This window comes from Sphaerodactylus townsendi, linkage group LG15 (genome assembly GCF_021028975.2).
Source record: "Sphaerodactylus townsendi isolate TG3544 linkage group LG15, MPM_Stown_v2.3, whole genome shotgun sequence".
In the NCBI taxonomy this organism is placed as follows: domain Eukaryota; kingdom Metazoa; phylum Chordata; class Lepidosauria; order Squamata; family Sphaerodactylidae; genus Sphaerodactylus; species Sphaerodactylus townsendi.
In genome coordinates, this window is record NC_059439.1 from 34459649 (window position 1) to 34484881 (window position 25233).

General features: G+C 73.4%; 1 protein-coding gene across 1 annotated transcript in view; it reads left to right on the forward strand.

The window, feature by feature from the left end:
- The window catches only part of LOC125444385 (vomeronasal type-2 receptor 26-like), a 33182-nt gene that overhangs the window by 2604 nt on the left and 5345 nt on the right, over positions 1 to 25233 (forward strand). Inside the window, exon 3 of the mRNA XM_048516796.1 lies at positions 23378 to 24229. Coding sequence (XP_048372753.1) covers positions 23378 to 24229 — 852 coding nt within the window. The remainder of the gene's footprint in view (positions 1 to 23377; positions 24230 to 25233) is intronic.

The following is a 25233-nucleotide window of genomic DNA, read 5'->3' on the forward strand; positions in this document are numbered from 1 at the left end:
GGGAGATGCCTCTGATCTCTGCCCTTGGTATATATTCAAATCTACTGACTCTCTATGGAGTTAGAAGTGATCACTCACTAGTTGAGCATCTACCTGGCTAACGAAAAGAAGAAGAATTCACAGCCATTATATCATCCATTCTTTGGCATAATGAAATCCTAGACCAGCCATTCTCAACCAGGATTCCCTGGTACCCTTGGGTGCCGTGAGCATGTCCCAGGGGTACTGCTGCAACACTACCACCACCACCACCCCATTTTTGTGGTGTCTCCCACCGGTGCCAGCAAGGACATGGAGCTGGCCCATGGGGTAGGGCCTGCCACAAGGTCAGCAGCCACCCCCACCCCCAGTGCTTCCCTTCACCCTGGGAGGGGAAGGTGGGGGGTGTGGCAAGCAGGGGCAATGGGAGGGGAAGTTGGAGGGTGGCGGCAGGGGTACCGTGAGATATGAAGAGTGAGGTCAAGGGTACCCTGACCTCAAAAAGGTTGGGAAACACTGTCCTAGACCTTGCTCAGGTACATCAAAAACTATGCATCATTTTTGAGGTGAACAACAATATGAATTCGTCAAAAGTGGTCAGTGATGTCACTAACGGGACTCTCAGTAGGCAAGGGTTATCAAGGAAAGACGGAGGGGCAAAGCTGGCTTCATCCAACACAGAACTGGGGTGCATCTGTTACAGTTTGAAAATCCCCACCACCACCACCACCACCTTCTTTACTGTTTGTATTAGAAACGATTTCTCGCATATTCTTCTCTCTTTAGGTTACATATGCTTCTACCCCATTTAAGAATGACCCAAGCCAACCTGCTTCCTTTCACCACATGTTTCCAAATGGGGCTCATCAGTATATGGGGATTCTCCTTTTACTGCTGCATTTCAGTTGGACGTGGATCGGTGTGATTTATGACGCTGATCTCAATGGAGAGAGATTTGTACAAGATGTGGTTCAAATGTTTTCCAAGAAAAACATCTGCTTTGACTTCATTGAAATATTCCCCATCATGACATTTTCCACGGAGGTTGAAGATATGATATTAGAAGGGAGCAATGTATTTAAGGCCGCCATGAACAGCTCAGCCAATGCGTTACTTGTCCATGGTGAGACCCAAACCATGGCAGTTATGTCGATATTATTGCACTCCTTAGCATTTGAGAATGAACCTATGAAGACCAAAGTCTGGATTATGACGGCCGAAATGGAGTTCACATCACTTCCCATTCAAAGAGATTGGAACATAGACTTCCTCCACGGTGCAATTTCTCTCTCAGTTCCTTCCAAGAAGTCATTGGGATTCCAGAAATTCATTCAGATGAGAAAACCTTCCATGGAAAACGAGGACAGCTTCATCCGGGACTTCTGGGAAAATGCATTTGCCTGTTCTTTTCCTGATTCCATGGAGGACAAGAATGATGGGCCAATCTGTACTGGGAGGGAGAAGTTGGAGAGTCTTCCCAACACAGTGTTTGAAATGAGCATGACTGGCCACAGCAACAGTGTGTATGATGCTGTCTATGCTATCGCGTATGCCTTACAGGCCATGCATGTGCAAAGAGTCAAGCACTCAGCAATGCAGGATACAGAAAGACAGAAGCTTCTGCATCAAGAGCCATTGCAGGTAACATCCAGAAACATCATCTTACATGTGGGTGTGTAACCCCTATGTTCAGAATGGGTTGACCCAGAAATGGGTGGAGACTCAAAGCAACAGAAGGCTGCAAAAACTGGTGAAGTTGGAGGAAGCCAGGCTGCCAGGCTGGGACCTTGATTTAATCCTTTGTAGGCTCTTAACGCCTTGTTTCAGGGCTTGCTATGTATGTAGTTGATGGGAGTTCGTTTGGGGACCTTCATCATCTTGGATCCCGTTCACCAAGCCTCTGAAGTCTTCATAAGCCAACCACCAGCAGGAAGAATTGGACTTGGCATTATCAGTATATTGTAAATATAAGGACTTGAAATGCAACCTAAAAGGACTGTAAATTGTTAATGTTAAATGTTAATGTTAAAAGTGTGATTTGTTAAGGAGGTAAACCATTTTGTTTTAAATTTAGTTGCAACTCCTTCCAAGTTCTGCCCCACAGAACCCACAGATAGAGGTGCACCGTATCCTGGACAGCACACAAAGATGTCTCTCACAGAAACCTGAGTTGCACATTTTGAGTTTGTCAGCCAGTTCTCTTGGGCTAATGGGTAGACGAAGAGAGTACTAATAATGGTTAGAAAAAGGCAGATGCTTCTGAATCAAAAGCCATTTCAGTTGATTCTGAGTAGTCTATTGGTAGAAATCTCATGTTATGTGTACGTGCAGAAGGATGATTTAGACAGAAGAGTAAGATATCTTTTGACCAACACTGGTGTTATCATGATGGTGTTCTAGATCTGCCTTAGCATCCACTTCATGTACAGCAGTTACATGGATCTTCCTTTCAGTGATTAGTCTGGCCAATTACAAGGACTTGGGGGGGGGTGGGGGGGGGGGGGGGTGGGGGGGGGGGGGGGTGGGGGGGGGGGGGGGTGGGGGGGGGGGGGGGTGGGGGGGGGGGGGGGTGGGGGGGGGGGGGGGTGGGGGGGGGGGGGGGTGGGGGGGGGGGGGGGTGGGGGGGGGGGGGGGTGGGGGGGGGGGGGGGTGGGGGGGGGGGGGGGTGGGGGGGGGGGGGGGTGGGGGGGGGGGGGGGTGGGGGGGGGGGGGGGTGGGGGGGGGGGGGGGTGGGGGGGGGGGGGGGTGGGGGGGGGGGGGGGTGGGGGGGGGGGGGGGTGGGGGGGGGGGGGGGTGGGGGGGGGGGGGGGTGGGGGGGGGGGGGGGTGGGGGGGGGGGGGGGTGGGGGGGGGGGGGGGTGGGGGGGGGGGGGGGTGGGGGGGGGGGGGGGTGGGGGGGGGGGGGGGTGGGGGGGGGGGGGGGTGGGGGGGGGGGGGGGTGGGGGGGGGGGGGGGTGGGGGGGGGGGGGGGTGGGGGGGGGGGGGGGTGGGGGGGGGGGGGGGTGGGGGGGGGGGGGGGTGGGGGGGGGGGGGGGTGGGGGGGGGGGGGGGTGGGGGGGGGGGGGGGTGGGGGGGGGGGGGGGTGGGGGGGGGGGGGGGTGGGGGGGGGGGGGGGTGGGGGGGGGGGGGGGTGGGGGGGGGGGGGGGTGGGGGGGGGGGGGGGTGGGGGGGGGGGGGGGTGGGGGGGGGGGGGGGTGGGGGGGGGGGGGGGTGGGGGGGGGGGGGGGTGGGGGGGGGGGGGGGTGGGGGGGGGGGGGGGTGGGGGGGGGGGGGGGTGGGGGGGGGGGGGGGTGGGGGGGGGGGGGGGTGGGGGGGGGGGGGGGTGGGGGGGGGGGGGGGTGGGGGGGGGGGGGGGTGGGGGGGGGGGGGGGTGGGGGGGGGGGGGGGTGGGGGGGGGGGGGGGTGGGGGGGGGGGGGGGTGGGGGGGGGGGGGGGTGGGGGGGGGGGGGGGTGGGGGGGGGGGGGGGTGGGGGGGGGGGGGGGTGGGGGGGGGGGGGGGTGGGGGGGGGGGGGGGTGGGGGGGGGGGGGGGTGGGGGGGGGGGGGGGTGGGGGGGGGGGGGGGTGGGGGGGGGGGGGGGTGGGGGGGGGGGGGGGTGGGGGGGGGGGGGGGTGGGGGGGGGGGGGGGTGGGGGGGGGGGGGGGTGGGGGGGGGGGGGGGTGGGGGGGGGGGGGGGTGGGGGGGGGGGGGGGTGGGGGGGGGGGGGGGTGGGGGGGGGGGGGGGTGGGGGGGGGGGGGGGTGGGGGGGGGGGGGGGTGGGGGGGGGGGGGGGTGGGGGGGGGGGGGGGTGGGGGGGGGGGGGGGTGGGGGGGGGGGGGGGTGGGGGGGGGGGGGGGTGGGGGGGGGGGGGGGTGGGGGGGGGGGGGGGTGGGGGGGGGGGGGGGTGGGGGGGGGGGGGGGTGGGGGGGGGGGGGGGTGGGGGGGGGGGGGGGTGGGGGGGGGGGGGGGTGGGGGGGGGGGGGGGTGGGGGGGGGGGGGGGTGGGGGGGGGGGGGGGTGGGGGGGGGGGGGGGTGGGGGGGGGGGGGGGTGGGGGGGGGGGGGGGTGGGGGGGGGGGGGGGTGGGGGGGGGGGGGGGTGGGGGGGGGGGGGGGTGGGGGGGGGGGGGGGTGGGGGGGGGGGGGGGTGGGGGGGGGGGGGGGTGGGGGGGGGGGGGGGTGGGGGGGGGGGGGGGTGGGGGGGGGGGGGGGTGGGGGGGGGGGGGGGTGGGGGGGGGGGGGGGTGGGGGGGGGGGGGGGTGGGGGGGGGGGGGGGTGGGGGGGGGGGGGGGTGGGGGGGGGGGGGGGTGGGGGGGGGGGGGGGTGGGGGGGGGGGGGGGTGGGGGGGGGGGGGGGTGGGGGGGGGGGGGGGTGGGGGGGGGGGGGGGTGGGGGGGGGGGGGGGTGGGGGGGGGGGGGGGTGGGGGGGGGGGGGGGTGGGGGGGGGGGGGGGTGGGGGGGGGGGGGGGTGGGGGGGGGGGGGGGTGGGGGGGGGGGGGGGTGGGGGGGGGGGGGGGTGGGGGGGGGGGGGGGTGGGGGGGGGGGGGGGTGGGGGGGGGGGGGGGTGGGGGGGGGGGGGGGTGGGGGGGGGGGGGGGTGGGGGGGGGGGGGGGTGGGGGGGGGGGGGGGTGGGGGGGGGGGGGGGTGGGGGGGGGGGGGGGTGGGGGGGGGGGGGGGTGGGGGGGGGGGGGGGTGGGGGGGGGGGGGGGTGGGGGGGGGGGGGGGTGGGGGGGGGGGGGGGTGGGGGGGGGGGGGGGTGGGGGGGGGGGGGGGTGGGGGGGGGGGGGGGTGGGGGGGGGGGGGGGTGGGGGGGGGGGGGGGTGGGGGGGGGGGGGGGTGGGGGGGGGGGGGGGTGGGGGGGGGGGGGGGTGGGGGGGGGGGGGGGTGGGGGGGGGGGGGGGTGGGGGGGGGGGGGGGTGGGGGGGGGGGGGGGTGGGGGGGGGGGGGGGTGGGGGGGGGGGGGGGTGGGGGGGGGGGGGGGTGGGGGGGGGGGGGGGTGGGGGGGGGGGGGGGTGGGGGGGGGGGGGGGTGGGGGGGGGGGGGGGTGGGGGGGGGGGGGGGTGGGGGGGGGGGGGGGTGGGGGGGGGGGGGGGTGGGGGGGGGGGGGGGTGGGGGGGGGGGGGGGTGGGGGGGGGGGGGGGTGGGGGGGGGGGGGGGTGGGGGGGGGGGGGGGTGGGGGGGGGGGGGGGTGGGGGGGGGGGGGGGTGGGGGGGGGGGGGGGTGGGGGGGGGGGGGGGTGGGGGGGGGGGGGGGTGGGGGGGGGGGGGGGTGGGGGGGGGGGGGGGTGGGGGGGGGGGGGGGTGGGGGGGGGGGGGGGTGGGGGGGGGGGGGGGTGGGGGGGGGGGGGGGTGGGGGGGGGGGGGGGTGGGGGGGGGGGGGGGTGGGGGGGGGGGGGGGTGGGGGGGGGGGGGGGTGGGGGGGGGGGGGGGTGGGGGGGGGGGGGGGTGGGGGGGGGGGGGGGTGGGGGGGGGGGGGGGTGGGGGGGGGGGGGGGTGGGGGGGGGGGGGGGTGGGGGGGGGGGGGGGTGGGGGGGGGGGGGGGTGGGGGGGGGGGGGGGTGGGGGGGGGGGGGGGTGGGGGGGGGGGGGGGTGGGGGGGGGGGGGGGTGGGGGGGGGGGGGGGTGGGGGGGGGGGGGGGTGGGGGGGGGGGGGGGTGGGGGGGGGGGGGGGTGGGGGGGGGGGGGGGTGGGGGGGGGGGGGGGTGGGGGGGGGGGGGGGTGGGGGGGGGGGGGGGTGGGGGGGGGGGGGGGTGGGGGGGGGGGGGGGTGGGGGGGGGGGGGGGTGGGGGGGGGGGGGGGTGGGGGGGGGGGGGGGTGGGGGGGGGGGGGGGTGGGGGGGGGGGGGGGTGGGGGGGGGGGGGGGTGGGGGGGGGGGGGGGTGGGGGGGGGGGGGGGTGGGGGGGGGGGGGGGTGGGGGGGGGGGGGGGTGGGGGGGGGGGGGGGTGGGGGGGGGGGGGGGTGGGGGGGGGGGGGGGTGGGGGGGGGGGGGGGTGGGGGGGGGGGGGGGTGGGGGGGGGGGGGGGTGGGGGGGGGGGGGGGTGGGGGGGGGGGGGGGTGGGGGGGGGGGGGGGTGGGGGGGGGGGGGGGTGGGGGGGGGGGGGGGTGGGGGGGGGGGGGGGTGGGGGGGGGGGGGGGTGGGGGGGGGGGGGGGTGGGGGGGGGGGGGGGTGGGGGGGGGGGGGGGTGGGGGGGGGGGGGGGTGGGGGGGGGGGGGGGTGGGGGGGGGGGGGGGTGGGGGGGGGGGGGGGTGGGGGGGGGGGGGGGTGGGGGGGGGGGGGGGTGGGGGGGGGGGGGGGTGGGGGGGGGGGGGGGTGGGGGGGGGGGGGGGTGGGGGGGGGGGGGGGTGGGGGGGGGGGGGGGTGGGGGGGGGGGGGGGTGGGGGGGGGGGGGGGTGGGGGGGGGGGGGGGTGGGGGGGGGGGGGGGTGGGGGGGGGGGGGGGTGGGGGGGGGGGGGGGTGGGGGGGGGGGGGGGTGGGGGGGGGGGGGGGTGGGGGGGGGGGGGGGTGGGGGGGGGGGGGGGTGGGGGGGGGGGGGGGTGGGGGGGGGGGGGGGTGGGGGGGGGGGGGGGTGGGGGGGGGGGGGGGTGGGGGGGGGGGGGGGTGGGGGGGGGGGGGGGTGGGGGGGGGGGGGGGTGGGGGGGGGGGGGGGTGGGGGGGGGGGGGGGTGGGGGGGGGGGGGGGTGGGGGGGGGGGGGGGTGGGGGGGGGGGGGGGTGGGGGGGGGGGGGGGTGGGGGGGGGGGGGGGTGGGGGGGGGGGGGGGTGGGGGGGGGGGGGGGTGGGGGGGGGGGGGGGTGGGGGGGGGGGGGGGTGGGGGGGGGGGGGGGTGGGGGGGGGGGGGGGTGGGGGGGGGGGGGGGTGGGGGGGGGGGGGGGTGGGGGGGGGGGGGGGTGGGGGGGGGGGGGGGTGGGGGGGGGGGGGGGTGGGGGGGGGGGGGGGTGGGGGGGGGGGGGGGTGGGGGGGGGGGGGGGTGGGGGGGGGGGGGGGTGGGGGGGGGGGGGGGTGGGGGGGGGGGGGGGTGGGGGGGGGGGGGGGTGGGGGGGGGGGGGGGTGGGGGGGGGGGGGGGTGGGGGGGGGGGGGGGTGGGGGGGGGGGGGGGTGGGGGGGGGGGGGGGTGGGGGGGGGGGGGGGTGGGGGGGGGGGGGGGTGGGGGGGGGGGGGGGTGGGGGGGGGGGGGGGTGGGGGGGGGGGGGGGTGGGGGGGGGGGGGGGTGGGGGGGGGGGGGGGTGGGGGGGGGGGGGGGTGGGGGGGGGGGGGGGTGGGGGGGGGGGGGGGTGGGGGGGGGGGGGGGTGGGGGGGGGGGGGGGTGGGGGGGGGGGGGGGTGGGGGGGGGGGGGGGTGGGGGGGGGGGGGGGTGGGGGGGGGGGGGGGTGGGGGGGGGGGGGGGTGGGGGGGGGGGGGGGTGGGGGGGGGGGGGGGTGGGGGGGGGGGGGGGTGGGGGGGGGGGGGGGTGGGGGGGGGGGGGGGTGGGGGGGGGGGGGGGTGGGGGGGGGGGGGGGTGGGGGGGGGGGGGGGTGGGGGGGGGGGGGGGTGGGGGGGGGGGGGGGTGGGGGGGGGGGGGGGTGGGGGGGGGGGGGGGTGGGGGGGGGGGGGGGTGGGGGGGGGGGGGGGTGGGGGGGGGGGGGGGTGGGGGGGGGGGGGGGTGGGGGGGGGGGGGGGTGGGGGGGGGGGGGGGTGGGGGGGGGGGGGGGTGGGGGGGGGGGGGGGTGGGGGGGGGGGGGGGTGGGGGGGGGGGGGGGTGGGGGGGGGGGGGGGTGGGGGGGGGGGGGGGTGGGGGGGGGGGGGGGTGGGGGGGGGGGGGGGTGGGGGGGGGGGGGGGTGGGGGGGGGGGGGGGTGGGGGGGGGGGGGGGTGGGGGGGGGGGGGGGTGGGGGGGGGGGGGGGTGGGGGGGGGGGGGGGTGGGGGGGGGGGGGGGTGGGGGGGGGGGGGGGTGGGGGGGGGGGGGGGTGGGGGGGGGGGGGGGTGGGGGGGGGGGGGGGTGGGGGGGGGGGGGGGTGGGGGGGGGGGGGGGTGGGGGGGGGGGGGGGTGGGGGGGGGGGGGGGTGGGGGGGGGGGGGGGTGGGGGGGGGGGGGGGTGGGGGGGGGGGGGGGTGGGGGGGGGGGGGGGTGGGGGGGGGGGGGGGTGGGGGGGGGGGGGGGTGGGGGGGGGGGGGGGTGGGGGGGGGGGGGGGTGGGGGGGGGGGGGGGTGGGGGGGGGGGGGGGTGGGGGGGGGGGGGGGTGGGGGGGGGGGGGGGTGGGGGGGGGGGGGGGTGGGGGGGGGGGGGGGTGGGGGGGGGGGGGGGTGGGGGGGGGGGGGGGTGGGGGGGGGGGGGGGTGGGGGGGGGGGGGGGTGGGGGGGGGGGGGGGTGGGGGGGGGGGGGGGTGGGGGGGGGGGGGGGTGGGGGGGGGGGGGGGTGGGGGGGGGGGGGGGTGGGGGGGGGGGGGGGTGGGGGGGGGGGGGGGTGGGGGGGGGGGGGGGTGGGGGGGGGGGGGGGTGGGGGGGGGGGGGGGTGGGGGGGGGGGGGGGTGGGGGGGGGGGGGGGTGGGGGGGGGGGGGGGTGGGGGGGGGGGGGGGTGGGGGGGGGGGGGGGTGGGGGGGGGGGGGGGTGGGGGGGGGGGGGGGTGGGGGGGGGGGGGGGTGGGGGGGGGGGGGGGTGGGGGGGGGGGGGGGTGGGGGGGGGGGGGGGTGGGGGGGGGGGGGGGTGGGGGGGGGGGGGGGTGGGGGGGGGGGGGGGTGGGGGGGGGGGGGGGTGGGGGGGGGGGGGGGTGGGGGGGGGGGGGGGTGGGGGGGGGGGGGGGTGGGGGGGGGGGGGGGTGGGGGGGGGGGGGGGTGGGGGGGGGGGGGGGTGGGGGGGGGGGGGGGTGGGGGGGGGGGGGGGTGGGGGGGGGGGGGGGTGGGGGGGGGGGGGGGTGGGGGGGGGGGGGGGTGGGGGGGGGGGGGGGTGGGGGGGGGGGGGGGTGGGGGGGGGGGGGGGTGGGGGGGGGGGGGGGTGGGGGGGGGGGGGGGTGGGGGGGGGGGGGGGTGGGGGGGGGGGGGGGTGGGGGGGGGGGGGGGTGGGGGGGGGGGGGGGTGGGGGGGGGGGGGGGTGGGGGGGGGGGGGGGTGGGGGGGGGGGGGGGTGGGGGGGGGGGGGGGTGGGGGGGGGGGGGGGTGGGGGGGGGGGGGGGTGGGGGGGGGGGGGGGTGGGGGGGGGGGGGGGTGGGGGGGGGGGGGGGTGGGGGGGGGGGGGGGTGGGGGGGGGGGGGGGTGGGGGGGGGGGGGGGTGGGGGGGGGGGGGGGTGGGGGGGGGGGGGGGTGGGGGGGGGGGGGGGTGGGGGGGGGGGGGGGTGGGGGGGGGGGGGGGTGGGGGGGGGGGGGGGTGGGGGGGGGGGGGGGTGGGGGGGGGGGGGGGTGGGGGGGGGGGGGGGTGGGGGGGGGGGGGGGTGGGGGGGGGGGGGGGTGGGGGGGGGGGGGGGTGGGGGGGGGGGGGGGTGGGGGGGGGGGGGGGTGGGGGGGGGGGGGGGTGGGGGGGGGGGGGGGTGGGGGGGGGGGGGGGTGGGGGGGGGGGGGGGTGGGGGGGGGGGGGGGTGGGGGGGGGGGGGGGTGGGGGGGGGGGGGGGTGGGGGGGGGGGGGGGTGGGGGGGGGGGGGGGTGGGGGGGGGGGGGGGTGGGGGGGGGGGGGGGTGGGGGGGGGGGGGGGTGGGGGGGGGGGGGGGTGGGGGGGGGGGGGGGTGGGGGGGGGGGGGGGTGGGGGGGGGGGGGGGTGGGGGGGGGGGGGGGTGGGGGGGGGGGGGGGTGGGGGGGGGGGGGGGTGGGGGGGGGGGGGGGTGGGGGGGGGGGGGGGTGGGGGGGGGGGGGGGTGGGGGGGGGGGGGGGTGGGGGGGGGGGGGGGTGGGGGGGGGGGGGGGTGGGGGGGGGGGGGGGTGGGGGGGGGGGGGGGTGGGGGGGGGGGGGGGTGGGGGGGGGGGGGGGTGGGGGGGGGGGGGGGTGGGGGGGGGGGGGGGTGGGGGGGGGGGGGGGTGGGGGGGGGGGGGGGTGGGGGGGGGGGGGGGTGGGGGGGGGGGGGGGTGGGGGGGGGGGGGGGTGGGGGGGGGGGGGGGTGGGGGGGGGGGGGGGTGGGGGGGGGGGGGGGTGGGGGGGGGGGGGGGTGGGGGGGGGGGGGGGTGGGGGGGGGGGGGGGTGGGGGGGGGGGGGGGTGGGGGGGGGGGGGGGTGGGGGGGGGGGGGGGTGGGGGGGGGGGGGGGTGGGGGGGGGGGGGGGTGGGGGGGGGGGGGGGTGGGGGGGGGGGGGGGTGGGGGGGGGGGGGGGTGGGGGGGGGGGGGGGTGGGGGGGGGGGGGGGTGGGGGGGGGGGGGGGTGGGGGGGGGGGGGGGTGGGGGGGGGGGGGGGTGGGGGGGGGGGGGGGTGGGGGGGGGGGGGGGTGGGGGGGGGGGGGGGTGGGGGGGGGGGGGGGTGGGGGGGGGGGGGGGTGGGGGGGGGGGGGGGTGGGGGGGGGGGGGGGTGGGGGGGGGGGGGGGTGGGGGGGGGGGGGGGTGGGGGGGGGGGGGGGTGGGGGGGGGGGGGGGTGGGGGGGGGGGGGGGTGGGGGGGGGGGGGGGTGGGGGGGGGGGGGGGTGGGGGGGGGGGGGGGTGGGGGGGGGGGGGGGTGGGGGGGGGGGGGGGTGGGGGGGGGGGGGGGTGGGGGGGGGGGGGGGTGGGGGGGGGGGGGGGTGGGGGGGGGGGGGGGTGGGGGGGGGGGGGGGTGGGGGGGGGGGGGGGTGGGGGGGGGGGGGGGTGGGGGGGGGGGGGGGTGGGGGGGGGGGGGGGTGGGGGGGGGGGGGGGTGGGGGGGGGGGGGGGTGGGGGGGGGGGGGGGTGGGGGGGGGGGGGGGTGGGGGGGGGGGGGGGTGGGGGGGGGGGGGGGTGGGGGGGGGGGGGGGTGGGGGGGGGGGGGGGTGGGGGGGGGGGGGGGTGGGGGGGGGGGGGGGTGGGGGGGGGGGGGGGTGGGGGGGGGGGGGGGTGGGGGGGGGGGGGGGTGGGGGGGGGGGGGGGTGGGGGGGGGGGGGGGTGGGGGGGGGGGGGGGTGGGGGGGGGGGGGGGTGGGGGGGGGGGGGGGTGGGGGGGGGGGGGGGTGGGGGGGGGGGGGGGTGGGGGGGGGGGGGGGTGGGGGGGGGGGGGGGTGGGGGGGGGGGGGGGTGGGGGGGGGGGGGGGTGGGGGGGGGGGGGGGTGGGGGGGGGGGGGGGTGGGGGGGGGGGGGGGTGGGGGGGGGGGGGGGTGGGGGGGGGGGGGGGTGGGGGGGGGGGGGGGTGGGGGGGGGGGGGGGTGGGGGGGGGGGGGGGTGGGGGGGGGGGGGGGTGGGGGGGGGGGGGGGTGGGGGGGGGGGGGGGTGGGGGGGGGGGGGGGTGGGGGGGGGGGGGGGTGGGGGGGGGGGGGGGTGGGGGGGGGGGGGGGTGGGGGGGGGGGGGGGTGGGGGGGGGGGGGGGTGGGGGGGGGGGGGGGTGGGGGGGGGGGGGGGTGGGGGGGGGGGGGGGTGGGGGGGGGGGGGGGTGGGGGGGGGGGGGGGTGGGGGGGGGGGGGGGTGGGGGGGGGGGGGGGTGGGGGGGGGGGGGGGTGGGGGGGGGGGGGGGTGGGGGGGGGGGGGGGTGGGGGGGGGGGGGGGTGGGGGGGGGGGGGGGTGGGGGGGGGGGGGGGTGGGGGGGGGGGGGGGTGGGGGGGGGGGGGGGTGGGGGGGGGGGGGGGTGGGGGGGGGGGGGGGTGGGGGGGGGGGGGGGTGGGGGGGGGGGGGGGTGGGGGGGGGGGGGGGTGGGGGGGGGGGGGGGTGGGGGGGGGGGGGGGTGGGGGGGGGGGGGGGTGGGGGGGGGGGGGGGTGGGGGGGGGGGGGGGTGGGGGGGGGGGGGGGTGGGGGGGGGGGGGGGTGGGGGGGGGGGGGGGTGGGGGGGGGGGGGGGTGGGGGGGGGGGGGGGTGGGGGGGGGGGGGGGTGGGGGGGGGGGGGGGTGGGGGGGGGGGGGGGTGGGGGGGGGGGGGGGTGGGGGGGGGGGGGGGTGGGGGGGGGGGGGGGTGGGGGGGGGGGGGGGTGGGGGGGGGGGGGGGTGGGGGGGGGGGGGGGTGGGGGGGGGGGGGGGTGGGGGGGGGGGGGGGTGGGGGGGGGGGGGGGTGGGGGGGGGGGGGGGTGGGGGGGGGGGGGGGTGGGGGGGGGGGGGGGTGGGGGGGGGGGGGGGTGGGGGGGGGGGGGGGTGGGGGGGGGGGGGGGTGGGGGGGGGGGGGGGTGGGGGGGGGGGGGGGTGGGGGGGGGGGGGGGTGGGGGGGGGGGGGGGTGGGGGGGGGGGGGGGTGGGGGGGGGGGGGGGTGGGGGGGGGGGGGGGTGGGGGGGGGGGGGGGTGGGGGGGGGGGGGGGTGGGGGGGGGGGGGGGTGGGGGGGGGGGGGGGTGGGGGGGGGGGGGGGTGGGGGGGGGGGGGGGTGGGGGGGGGGGGGGGTGGGGGGGGGGGGGGGTGGGGGGGGGGGGGGGTGGGGGGGGGGGGGGGTGGGGGGGGGGGGGGGTGGGGGGGGGGGGGGGTGGGGGGGGGGGGGGGTGGGGGGGGGGGGGGGTGGGGGGGGGGGGGGGTGGGGGGGGGGGGGGGTGGGGGGGGGGGGGGGTGGGGGGGGGGGGGGGTGGGGGGGGGGGGGGGTGGGGGGGGGGGGGGGTGGGGGGGGGGGGGGGTGGGGGGGGGGGGGGGTGGGGGGGGGGGGGGGTGGGGGGGGGGGGGGGTGGGGGGGGGGGGGGGTGGGGGGGGGGGGGGGTGGGGGGGGGGGGGGGTGGGGGGGGGGGGGGGTGGGGGGGGGGGGGGGTGGGGGGGGGGGGGGGTGGGGGGGGGGGGGGGTGGGGGGGGGGGGGGGTGGGGGGGGGGGGGGGTGGGGGGGGGGGGGGGTGGGGGGGGGGGGGGGTGGGGGGGGGGGGGGGTGGGGGGGGGGGGGGGTGGGGGGGGGGGGGGGTGGGGGGGGGGGGGGGTGGGGGGGGGGGGGGGTGGGGGGGGGGGGGGGTGGGGGGGGGGGGGGGTGGGGGGGGGGGGGGGTGGGGGGGGGGGGGGGTGGGGGGGGGGGGGGGTGGGGGGGGGGGGGGGTGGGGGGGGGGGGGGGTGGGGGGGGGGGGGGGTGGGGGGGGGGGGGGGTGGGGGGGGGGGGGGGTGGGGGGGGGGGGGGGTGGGGGGGGGGGGGGGTGGGGGGGGGGGGGGGTGGGGGGGGGGGGGGGTGGGGGGGGGGGGGGGTGGGGGGGGGGGGGGGTGGGGGGGGGGGGGGGTGGGGGGGGGGGGGGGTGGGGGGGGGGGGGGGTGGGGGGGGGGGGGGGTGGGGGGGGGGGGGGGTGGGGGGGGGGGGGGGTGGGGGGGGGGGGGGGTGGGGGGGGGGGGGGGTGGGGGGGGGGGGGGGTGGGGGGGGGGGGGGGTGGGGGGGGGGGGGGGTGGGGGGGGGGGGGGGTGGGGGGGGGGGGGGGTGGGGGGGGGGGGGGGTGGGGGGGGGGGGGGGTGGGGGGGGGGGGGGGTGGGGGGGGGGGGGGGTGGGGGGGGGGGGGGGTGGGGGGGGGGGGGGGTGGGGGGGGGGGGGGGTGGGGGGGGGGGGGGGTGGGGGGGGGGGGGGGTGGGGGGGGGGGGGGGTGGGGGGGGGGGGGGGTGGGGGGGGGGGGGGGTGGGGGGGGGGGGGGGTGGGGGGGGGGGGGGGTGGGGGGGGGGGGGGGTGGGGGGGGGGGGGGGTGGGGGGGGGGGGGGGTGGGGGGGGGGGGGGGTGGGGGGGGGGGGGGGTGGGGGGGGGGGGGGGTGGGGGGGGGGGGGGGTGGGGGGGGGGGGGGGTGGGGGGGGGGGGGGGTGGGGGGGGGGGGGGGTGGGGGGGGGGGGGGGTGGGGGGGGGGGGGGGTGGGGGGGGGGGGGGGTGGGGGGGGGGGGGGGTGGGGGGGGGGGGGGGTGGGGGGGGGGGGGGGTGGGGGGGGGGGGGGGTGGGGGGGGGGGGGGGTGGGGGGGGGGGGGGGTGGGGGGGGGGGGGGGTGGGGGGGGGGGGGGGTGGGGGGGGGGGGGGGTGGGGGGGGGGGGGGGTGGGGGGGGGGGGGGGTGGGGGGGGGGGGGGGTGGGGGGGGGGGGGGGTGGGGGGGGGGGGGGGTGGGGGGGGGGGGGGGTGGGGGGGGGGGGGGGTGGGGGGGGGGGGGGGTGGGGGGGGGGGGGGGTGGGGGGGGGGGGGGGTGGGGGGGGGGGGGGGTGGGGGGGGGGGGGGGTGGGGGGGGGGGGGGGTGGGGGGGGGGGGGGGTGGGGGGGGGGGGGGGTGGGGGGGGGGGGGGGTGGGGGGGGGGGGGGGTGGGGGGGGGGGGGGGTGGGGGGGGGGGGGGGTGGGGGGGGGGGGGGGTGGGGGGGGGGGGGGGTGGGGGGGGGGGGGGGTGGGGGGGGGGGGGGGTGGGGGGGGGGGGGGGTGGGGGGGGGGGGGGGTGGGGGGGGGGGGGGGTGGGGGGGGGGGGGGGTGGGGGGGGGGGGGGGTGGGGGGGGGGGGGGGTGGGGGGGGGGGGGGGTGGGGGGGGGGGGGGGTGGGGGGGGGGGGGGGTGGGGGGGGGGGGGGGTGGGGGGGGGGGGGGGTGGGGGGGGGGGGGGGTGGGGGGGGGGGGGGGTGGGGGGGGGGGGGGGTGGGGGGGGGGGGGGGTGGGGGGGGGGGGGGGTGGGGGGGGGGGGGGGTGGGGGGGGGGGGGGGTGGGGGGGGGGGGGGGTGGGGGGGGGGGGGGGTGGGGGGGGGGGGGGGTGGGGGGGGGGGGGGGTGGGGGGGGGGGGGGGTGGGGGGGGGGGGGGGTGGGGGGGGGGGGGGGTGGGGGGGGGGGGGGGTGGGGGGGGGGGGGGGTGGGGGGGGGGGGGGGTGGGGGGGGGGGGGGGTGGGGGGGGGGGGGGGTGGGGGGGGGGGGGGGTGGGGGGGGGGGGGGGTGGGGGGGGGGGGGGGTGGGGGGGGGGGGGGGTGGGGGGGGGGGGGGGTGGGGGGGGGGGGGGGTGGGGGGGGGGGGGGGTGGGGGGGGGGGGGGGTGGGGGGGGGGGGGGGTGGGGGGGGGGGGGGGTGGGGGGGGGGGGGGGTGGGGGGGGGGGGGGGTGGGGGGGGGGGGGGGTGGGGGGGGGGGGGGGTGGGGGGGGGGGGGGGTGGGGGGGGGGGGGGGTGGGGGGGGGGGGGGGTGGGGGGGGGGGGGGGTGGGGGGGGGGGGGGGTGGGGGGGGGGGGGGGTGGGGGGGGGGGGGGGTGGGGGGGGGGGGGGGTGGGGGGGGGGGGGGGTGGGGGGGGGGGGGGGTGGGGGGGGGGGGGGGTGGGGGGGGGGGGGGGTGGGGGGGGGGGGGGGTGGGGGGGGGGGGGGGTGGGGGGGGGGGGGGGTGGGGGGGGGGGGGGGTGGGGGGGGGGGGGGGTGGGGGGGGGGGGGGGTGGGGGGGGGGGGGGGTGGGGGGGGGGGGGGGTGGGGGGGGGGGGGGGTGGGGGGGGGGGGGGGTGGGGGGGGGGGGGGGTGGGGGGGGGGGGGGGTGGGGGGGGGGGGGGGTGGGGGGGGGGGGGGGTGGGGGGGGGGGGGGGTGGGGGGGGGGGGGGGTGGGGGGGGGGGGGGGTGGGGGGGGGGGGGGGTGGGGGGGGGGGGGGGTGGGGGGGGGGGGGGGTGGGGGGGGGGGGGGGTGGGGGGGGGGGGGGGTGGGGGGGGGGGGGGGTGGGGGGGGGGGGGGGTGGGGGGGGGGGGGGGTGGGGGGGGGGGGGGGTGGGGGGGGGGGGGGGTGGGGGGGGGGGGGGGTGGGGGGGGGGGGGGGTGGGGGGGGGGGGGGGTGGGGGGGGGGGGGGGTGGGGGGGGGGGGGGGTGGGGGGGGGGGGGGGTGGGGGGGGGGGGGGGTGGGGGGGGGGGGGGGTGGGGGGGGGGGGGGGTGGGGGGGGGGGGGGGTGGGGGGGGGGGGGGGTGGGGGGGGGGGGGGGTGGGGGGGGGGGGGGGTGGGGGGGGGGGGGGGTGGGGGGGGGGGGGGGTGGGGGGGGGGGGGGGTGGGGGGGGGGGGGGGTGGGGGGGGGGGGGGGTGGGGGGGGGGGGGGGTGGGGGGGGGGGGGGGTGGGGGGGGGGGGGGGTGGGGGGGGGGGGGGGTGGGGGGGGGGGGGGGTGGGGGGGGGGGGGGGTGGGGGGGGGGGGGGGTGGGGGGGGGGGGGGGTGGGGGGGGGGGGGGGTGGGGGGGGGGGGGGGTGGGGGGGGGGGGGGGTGGGGGGGGGGGGGGGTGGGGGGGGGGGGGGGTGGGGGGGGGGGGGGGTGGGGGGGGGGGGGGGTGGGGGGGGGGGGGGGTGGGGGGGGGGGGGGGTGGGGGGGGGGGGGGGTGGGGGGGGGGGGGGGTGGGGGGGGGGGGGGGTGGGGGGGGGGGGGGGTGGGGGGGGGGGGGGGTGGGGGGGGGGGGGGGTGGGGGGGGGGGGGGGTGGGGGGGGGGGGGGGTGGGGGGGGGGGGGGGTGGGGGGGGGGGGGGGTGGGGGGGGGGGGGGGTGGGGGGGGGGGGGGGTGGGGGGGGGGGGGGGTGGGGGGGGGGGGGGGTGGGGGGGGGGGGGGGTGGGGGGGGGGGGGGGTGGGGGGGGGGGGGGGTGGGGGGGGGGGGGGGTGGGGGGGGGGGGGGGTGGGGGGGGGGGGGGGTGGGGGGGGGGGGGGGTGGGGGGGGGGGGGGGTGGGGGGGGGGGGGGGTGGGGGGGGGGGGGGGTGGGGGGGGGGGGGGGTGGGGGGGGGGGGGGGTGGGGGGGGGGGGGGGTGGGGGGGGGGGGGGGTGGGGGGGGGGGGGGGTGGGGGGGGGGGGGGGTGGGGGGGGGGGGGGGTGGGGGGGGGGGGGGGTGGGGGGGGGGGGGGGTGGGGGGGGGGGGGGGTGGGGGGGGGGGGGGGTGGGGGGGGGGGGGGGTGGGGGGGGGGGGGGGTGGGGGGGGGGGGGGGTGGGGGGGGGGGGGGGTGGGGGGGGGGGGGGGTGGGGGGGGGGGGGGGTGGGGGGGGGGGGGGGTGGGGGGGGGGGGGGGTGGGGGGGGGGGGGGGTGGGGGGGGGGGGGGGTGGGGGGGGGGGGGGGTGGGGGGGGGGGGGGGTGGGGGGGGGGGGGGGTGGGGGGGGGGGGGGGTGGGGGGGGGGGGGGGTGGGGGGGGGGGGGGGTGGGGGGGGGGGGGGGTGGGGGGGGGGGGGGGTGGGGGGGGGGGGGGGTGGGGGGGGGGGGGGGTGGGGGGGGGGGGGGGTGGGGGGGGGGGGGGGTGGGGGGGGGGGGGGGTGGGGGGGGGGGGGGGTGGGGGGGGGGGGGGGTGGGGGGGGGGGGGGGTGGGGGGGGGGGGGGGTGGGGGGGGGGGGGGGTGGGGGGGGGGGGGGGTGGGGGGGGGGGGGGGGGGGGGGGGGGGGGGGGGGGGGGGGGTGGGGGGTGGTGGGGAGGGGGGGGGTTGGGGGGGGTAGGGGGGTGGGGGGGGGGGGGGGTGTGGGGGGGGGGGGGGGGGGCGGGGGGGGTGGGGTTGGGGGGGGGGTGGGGGGGGGGGGGGGGGGGGGGGGGGGGGGTGAGGGGGGTGGGGGGGGGGAGGGGGGGGGGGGGGGGGGATGGGTGAGAGGGGGGTGGGGGGGGGGAGGGGTGGGGGGGGGGGGGGTTTTTTATGTTGCACAAATGGTACCCTTTTAGTGGGTGTTTGTAATCATCTTGTATTTTGATTTCATATCCCAGACCCATAGCTTTCAGGAACAAGAGTCCACCTTGGATGAAACGCTATCCCTTGGACTCAGGCAGAAATGGTTCGGGTTTATCAGAGCCTTATCCCACCTCCTGTTCTCTTAAGTCTGCTTCGATAGATCCTTTTTTTGTCCTCTGTGGTCACTCACCCTTATGTTTTCTAATGGCCCTGTGATATCCATTGACCACTCTTGACTGAGAAATCTCACAGGAACATGGCCAAGTCCCCATTAGAGTGGAAGGGCCAGTCTTTATCCATCAGTAGGCCAGTGGGCGTATCTTTAGAGCATTTTTAGAAAGACCCCTAGGGCCTGCACTATACCTAGTGTCATGATTCGGGATGCCAATGATGAGGGGGAGGTTTGGAGTGTCCCTCCCAAAACAAAGCCATAAACATATTGCGTCTGTATTGTCATACTTGAATTAAAAAGATGATGTCCATCTTGTCACTTTTGTATTTACAGTCTATTGAACCCTGAAATAAAAAGAGATTTTCTTTGGCACCTCTACATTTTCCATGTCTCCTCTTTTTCGTTTACCAGTCTTCTTTAGGAGCTCAGATCCCCCTCTCCCCAACATGTCGTTTGGGACTTTTAATTTTTTTCTGGTTGAGATCTAATCCTTTAGGGCAGTGATTGTGCTGATGAATTGAAAATGTTCTTGACTGGCTTTTAATAAATAGGATTGTGTTATGTCTTCATTGTTGCAGCGCTTCAGTTAGTTGCCCACTCTCTTATTTCTTAGCAAATAAATATAATAGGTGCAAAATAAATGTGTATTTATTCTTTTCTTTCTCTATATTTTGCTGCCACCAGGGATTTAATTCCAAACCTCTTTATAATTTCTCCTGAAGCTTTATAATTTTTCTGTCTGAGCTTTAAAGACGTTTCAAAGGGCTACGGGGTCCAGAGGAAATTACTAGTGTGGAATTCCAGGTTACATTTAGCAAACTGAAATTTTATTTATGTATGTTCTTTAGCTCAGAGGTTTCGAGAAATAATTTACCACAAATAAAAAAAATTGAGGCACCAATTCTGCTGAGGTGACTTTCCCTTTGCACCACCTTTCCTTCCACAACTTACCTCTCATTTGAAAGAAACACACACAACATTGTCAGTCATTACAGGTATACACGTGGTAAATAATTAAAAGCTTCGCTTTTTCACTGAGCATAGAAGAAGAAGAAGAAGAAGAAGAAGAAGAAGAAGAAGAAGAAGAAGAAGAAGAAGAAGAAGAAGAAGAAGAAGAAGAAGAAGAAGAAGAAGAAGAAGAAGAAGAAGAAGAAGAAGAAGAAGAAGAAGAAGAAGAAGAAGAAGAAGAAGAAGAAGAAGAAGAAGAAGAGGTGGAGTTTGGATTTATATCCCCCCTTTCTCTCCTGCAGGAGACTCAAAGGGGCTTACAATCTCCTTGCCCTTCCCCCCTCACACCAAACACCCTGTGAGGTAGGTGGGGCTGAGAGAGCTCTGAGAAGCTGTGACTGGCCCAAGGTCACCCAGCTGGAGTGCGTGGGAGTGCACAGGCTAATCTGAATTCCCTAGATAAGCCTCCACAGCTCAGGCGGCAGAGCTGGGAATCAAACCCGGTTCCTCCAGATTAGATACATGAGCTTTTAACCTCCTATGCCACTGCTGCTCCATAGATGTCCAGGGTTGTCATACACAGAGAGGCAACAGCAAGCCACCTCTGGTCATCTCTTGTGTAAAACCACCGTGGGTCTCGGGTCCCCATGATTCAAGTGCAACTTAATAGCATGAACGAAAGTCTCTTGTACCAGATCTGAGCCTTCAGCTCCAACCCGCTCTTTCTTAGCTAGCTTATATTTTCAACAAAACCAATTACCGGTAGTAGAGAGCTCTTTTTCAGAGAAGGGGCCAGCTCAAACTATTGGGGGGAACGCAGGTTTCAATTGTTCCAAATTGGATACTAGTTTTAAAAAATCAGCTCATGATGGTGCTATCTGGGTATGGGTACATGTTGTCAGGCCTACACCATGCTTGGCCTGGCAGCTCGCATGTACACAGCAGTGGTGCAGATGGCCCAGCTATTATCATTGCCCAAGGCCATGGGGCCTTGCTTGCAAAAAGCTAGCAATAGTGTCTAACTGTTTCTCCTTATCTGCCATCCTGAGAGAGTAAACTGCCCAAAACAATGTCTCTTTCTCACTGTCCTTTCATACGCTGATATTATGGGAATGCGGGGGTAGGGGGGTTATGGGTTGAGTCAAACTGTAACCTACAGATATATACCAGGGGCCAGAGAGCCAAACCCCAGTTTTGGCTATCTGGCCATTGGGCTGACACAGTTCTAATAAAGCTCTTGAACCGCTCTTGAGTCTTGTTATTGACTGGAGCAACAGACCCTTACACATGTCTATGTGTCACCCCAACAGGCACTATACATTCAAGGAAGAATGAGGGAGGTGGAGCAGTTCAGCTAGAGAGAGGAAAAGGAGGAAAGGTAGGATTCCAGAAGCATCTAAGGACCAGAAGAAACCCAACTGAAGAGGACCACCAGAAGAAACCCAACTGAAAGGGAAAAAACCTACTTAGTAGTATGGAAGAAAGTGAGACGAACGTGATTAAAAAGCCCACAACAGGGGGGACTAGAAGACAAGGGAGGGTAATTGAAAAAGGTGTTTGCCTCTCTGCTATTAAATGGGAGAAGAATATCTGGCAGACCTTTCGCACCTGCAGAGTAACGCACTTTCAATCCACTTTCACAATGGTTCGCAAGTGGATTTTTGCTATTCCGCATAGTAAAATCCAGCGGCAAAGTGGATTGAAAATGTATTATTCTCCAGGTGCGGAAGGGACCTGGGCTTGTTTTCTGTTTCATTCTATTGGTTCTTCTTCTGCATTGCAATACTTTAACAGTGGGCGTTTCCCCACTTACCTTTGCTACCCTTTGCTGTGGGCTACTCTCAGCGCGTGGCATCTCTGGCGCATGCCCGGGTGTCCCCACGACACGGGGTCATCAAAAGGTGCCATTTCGAGGAGCGCCAGAGATGCCACGTGCTGAGGGGGCGCAAGAGCGGCAGCGTCGGGGTGGCTGCGCTGTCACCGCCCCTGTAGTGGAGAGTGCCCCGGGACCCCGCGCTACTTGAGGAGAGTAGCGCGGGGCTTAAGGTAAGTGGAGAAAGGGCCAGTGATGAGTAAGCCTCCTTGATCCATGAGGAAAGATGGGATCTAAATATTACATGATTAAGGTCTCATTTTTGGTGACCTTTTGTTGCTCTGGGTCATTGTTAGGATAAACATATTTTTCCTCCGCAACCTCTCTAAAGCTCCATGGCTCAATTAATTCTGGTCCCTGTAATTATCAGACTGAGCATCATTTATTGCAATGCCTTTTCCAGATCCCTACGGAGTTCCTCAGCAAAACTGCAAACCAAGCTTAACAATGCTATTGTTACACCCTATAATATTCTGGGAGGTGACTAAAAGCACAAAAGGTTCGAACAGTGTTTTTGCTGATGCTTAATACTGTCCAAGGTTTAGGAGCGTGATGCTATAATTTACCTGGCTAAGGCGCACACCGGAAGGCACAATAGATGCGAACTGCAGTCGGGAATAATACGAAAGCGATTCCTACGCAAAATGCCAGTATTTGTGGGACTGTCACTGGTATGGATGCCTCAGGTTTGCCTCTTTAACTGCAAGCCCAGTGACTCTCTCTCCATTCTCCACAAGTATTATCAATCAGGAGACCTCATTATTGGTGGCATCCTCTCTCAAATCTACATCACTTCTGAAAGGATCACATTTATGAAATATCCTCATCGAGAAGAAGTTGAGGAATTCATGTAAGGAGACATAGCAGCAAATCGGGCTGGTATTATGGGTTGGCTTTGCTGAGAGGATGAATAGCTGTCATGGCAGCTTTCTCTTTTCGCCCCATGAAGTCTGTCTATTGTTATTATTTCCCTACTTCATTTATATCTCATTGTTCTAGTTTTGACTCAAGTTTTGATGACATGATATAAATAGCTTCAGGGGAGTGGCCATAGAATAAACTACAATCCTGTTCGCTGGATAAAAAATCATCCCCGAGATCCATTCCATCTTCTTATATCCCTGTTAACTTTGCAAATACTGCTCCGCTCACACAGCAGATATTTCTACTTCTTCTTTAAAGCTCCCTCTGCAAACAACCTTCAGGGGTATCCTGAGATGACATGAAAGGGACTGCAGAAAGAAGGGGCAATCAGTTGACATTTCCAGACCAGCTTAAGCAAAGGTGGACTTCTTCTGGTGTAGAAAGTGCAAATAACTAGAAGTAGCAGAAATAAATCTACTTTGCTTACTGCAAAGACTGATCCATAGTCCAACTGAATTGCTCTTGGTCCTTTCACTGATCTAGGGCAGTAAAGGCCAAAGAGAATTTCTGCAGCCTACATACTGTACTGAAATATGGTGAATGCTATATTCTATGTCTGATACACATAGAATGTTGCAACCTGTTCTTCATTCATTGTGTAATTTTGTTGCAGGATTATAACTCAGAACTACCAGCATATCCTGGCCTTGGCTTTTGCTGCCAAAGAGATCAATGAAAACCCACATGTTTTATCCAACATCACCCTGGGCTTCCAAATCTATAATAATTATTTCAGTGCCAGATTTACCTACCTTGCTGCAACAGATCTTCTCTCTACTTGGAGCAAATCAATCCCTAACTATAAGTGTGACATCCGGAACACTCTAATGACTGTCATTGGGGGACCATCGTCTGACACTGATGTCCATATGGCCACCATTCTAAGCAACTACAAAATTCCACAGGTAAGGCAGAAACACACACGGTCTCAGTTGGTTGACATCAATTATATTGACATCCATGATGTACGTAGCATCGTTAAAGATAAACGTTTACAACCTAAACCCGGGAGGTTTTTAATTTACTATTTACACCTTATAATACATCTTCGTTTGATTTTGATTTTGCAACTTAAACCTTGTGAATAATAGAGACGACTTTTCACATGGCCAGCATTCTAAGCAAGTACACAATGGCACAGGTAAGATCTGTGCATGGAAGCATAGGCTTAAGAAGAGAAATGGAGGCACTAGTTTGATGATATACAGTTTGAAAGTAGCATGAGGAGGCACAGAATCTGAAACTTAAAGGCCAAATGCTGAGCAAAGGAAAAAAGCCCGTGATGATTCTTCAAGTTTCATTCATTAAAATGGGAGTCTTATGGTATTAGTGTATGTTATTGTCACACCTGTGTTCCATCGAGCAGCATATCTCCACAATCGCAGGTAGAGAAGATTCTTTCTGAAACCTTCTGATCCTGTAACTGGAGACACCAGGTATCCAACCTGCACAAAAGGAGATCTTCTATTGCTGAGTTATAGCACCCATAAAGAAAAAAAATTGGTATGGAGTTACTGGTACATGTGGTCATTTCTGTGAGACAAGAACAAATCTCTGCATTCTCTCAGGTCAAATTAAATATTTCTACGTGCCTACCCATTCACTCACACCATTCTTACTTAGGAAATACATCTTCTCTCTCCTCTTTAATCAGTGGTGTAGGAGGTTAAGAGCTCGTGTATCTAATCTGGAGGAACCGGGTTTGATTCCCCGCTCTGCCGCCTGAGCTGTGGAAGCTTATCTGGGGAATTCAGATTAGCCTGTACAATCCCACACATGCCAGCTTGGTGACCTTGGGCTAGTCACAGCTTCTCGGAGCTCTCTCAGCCCCACCTACCTCGCAGGGTGTTGTGGCAAGGAGATTGTAAACCCCTTTGAGTCTCCTGCAGGAGAGAAAGGGGGGAAATAAATCCAAACTCTTCTTCTTCTTCTTGTCTTTACTTCCTTCAAGCTCACCTATGGTTCTCCTTCTGTGATGAATAACAACAACCAGGCTGCGTTCTTCCAATGGATGTTCCCAAACAGTGACAGCCAGTACAATGGGATTCTGGAGTTACTGCTACATTTCAGGTGGACGTGGATAGGAGTGATTTATCTATATGTTCAGAGTGCAGAGGTATTTGTAGATAGCACACTTCCCGTCTTTTCCCGGAAAGGTATCTGCTTTGCCTTCATAGAAAGATTCCCCAAAATAGAACCGTCCAATAACATTGCTGAAGTGATAGAGAAGGGAATGGGTTTATACAACATTGTTGTGAGAAGTACTGCCAACGTGCTGGTTATCCACGGTGAAATTCAGAGCATGATGATTTTGAGAATGATGATGCACTGGGCAAACTATGAGAACAGACCAGCAATGGAAAAAATCTGGATTATGACAGCCCAGATGGAATTCACTTCACTTTCCTTTCACAGAGATTGGGACTTAGACTTCATCCATGGTGCTATATCCTTTGCCATTCACTCGGAGGAAGTGCTGGGATTCCCGGAATTTCTTCAGAGGAAAAACCCTCAAGTGGAAAAAGAAGATGGCTTTATTAAGGACTTTTGGAAAGATACATTTAAATGTCGGTTCCCTGACTCGGAGCCAGATGGTGAGGCTACAACCATTTGCACTGGGGAAGAGGAACTGGAAAGTCTTCCTGGGTCTGTTTTTGAAATGAGCATGACTAGACACAGCTACAGTGTTTACAATGCAGTCTATGCTGTAGCCCAAGCTGTGCATGCCATGCGTTCATCCAAATTCCAACACAAAGACCTGATGGGTGGAGGGACCTGGAAGCTGAATCAACCACCGTGGCAGGTAATGCAAAAATGTTCAGTCTATTTCTTTCTAAACTCTCTCTGGTCCTCTTTGGATACAGCCGGAGGTGGGATCCAGCAGGTTCTCACAGGTTCCCAAGAGTAGGTTACTAATTATTTGTGTGTGCCGAGAGGGGGTGACTAATTGGTGATTTTGCCACGTGATTTTTGCCTTAGTGACGCCCCTCCTCTCAGCAGTAGTGTGCAGAACTTGAAGCAGTCTAGCAGGAGGTGCACCAAGGCATGCAGGTGCCTGGCGCAATGGCATTCGTTGCTTCCCGGCCAAGGGATCCTCATGCAGCGGCTGCATCCCTGCTACACAGTCTCCGCCCCATTTGGTGGGAATGCCCCGCTTTTCACTTCCCAGAATGCCCGGCCATGCCCCCATCGTGCCCCACCCAGCCCCATTGGCGCTACGCCACAGTTTGAATCCCACCGCCATGGGAGCCTGTTACTAAAATTTGTGGATCCCACCACTGGATACGGTGCATGAATCTGTTTCTTTTGTGCTCCATTGTTGGGGATTTTATGCTATCTATTGGTATTTGGTTTTAAACTTATGTAATTTTGATGTTTTAAATGTTTTATATATTTATGATGTTTATTGTGATTATTATGAATGCTTTGCTGTGAGCTGCCTTGAGTTTTTGGAGATATGGCGATACACAAATGCAATAAATAAAGAATTACTGTCCTAGAGAGATAGGAGAAGCCCATTGCCTAGCTAATGTTCATCAGCTTGAAATTTAACTCAAGAACATGGTAAGTTTAAATGCTAGTTTTGCATTTATGCAGTAGAGTTTTATCATCAAGCCCTTTGGGGGTGAGGCGGCCTATAAATCTAATAAACAAACAAACAAACAAACAAGTAAGTAAGTAAGTAAGTAAGTAAATATACTACTACTACTACTACTACCACTACTACTACTACTACTACTACTACTACTACTACTACTACTACTACTACTACTAATAATAATAATAATAATAATAATAATAATAATA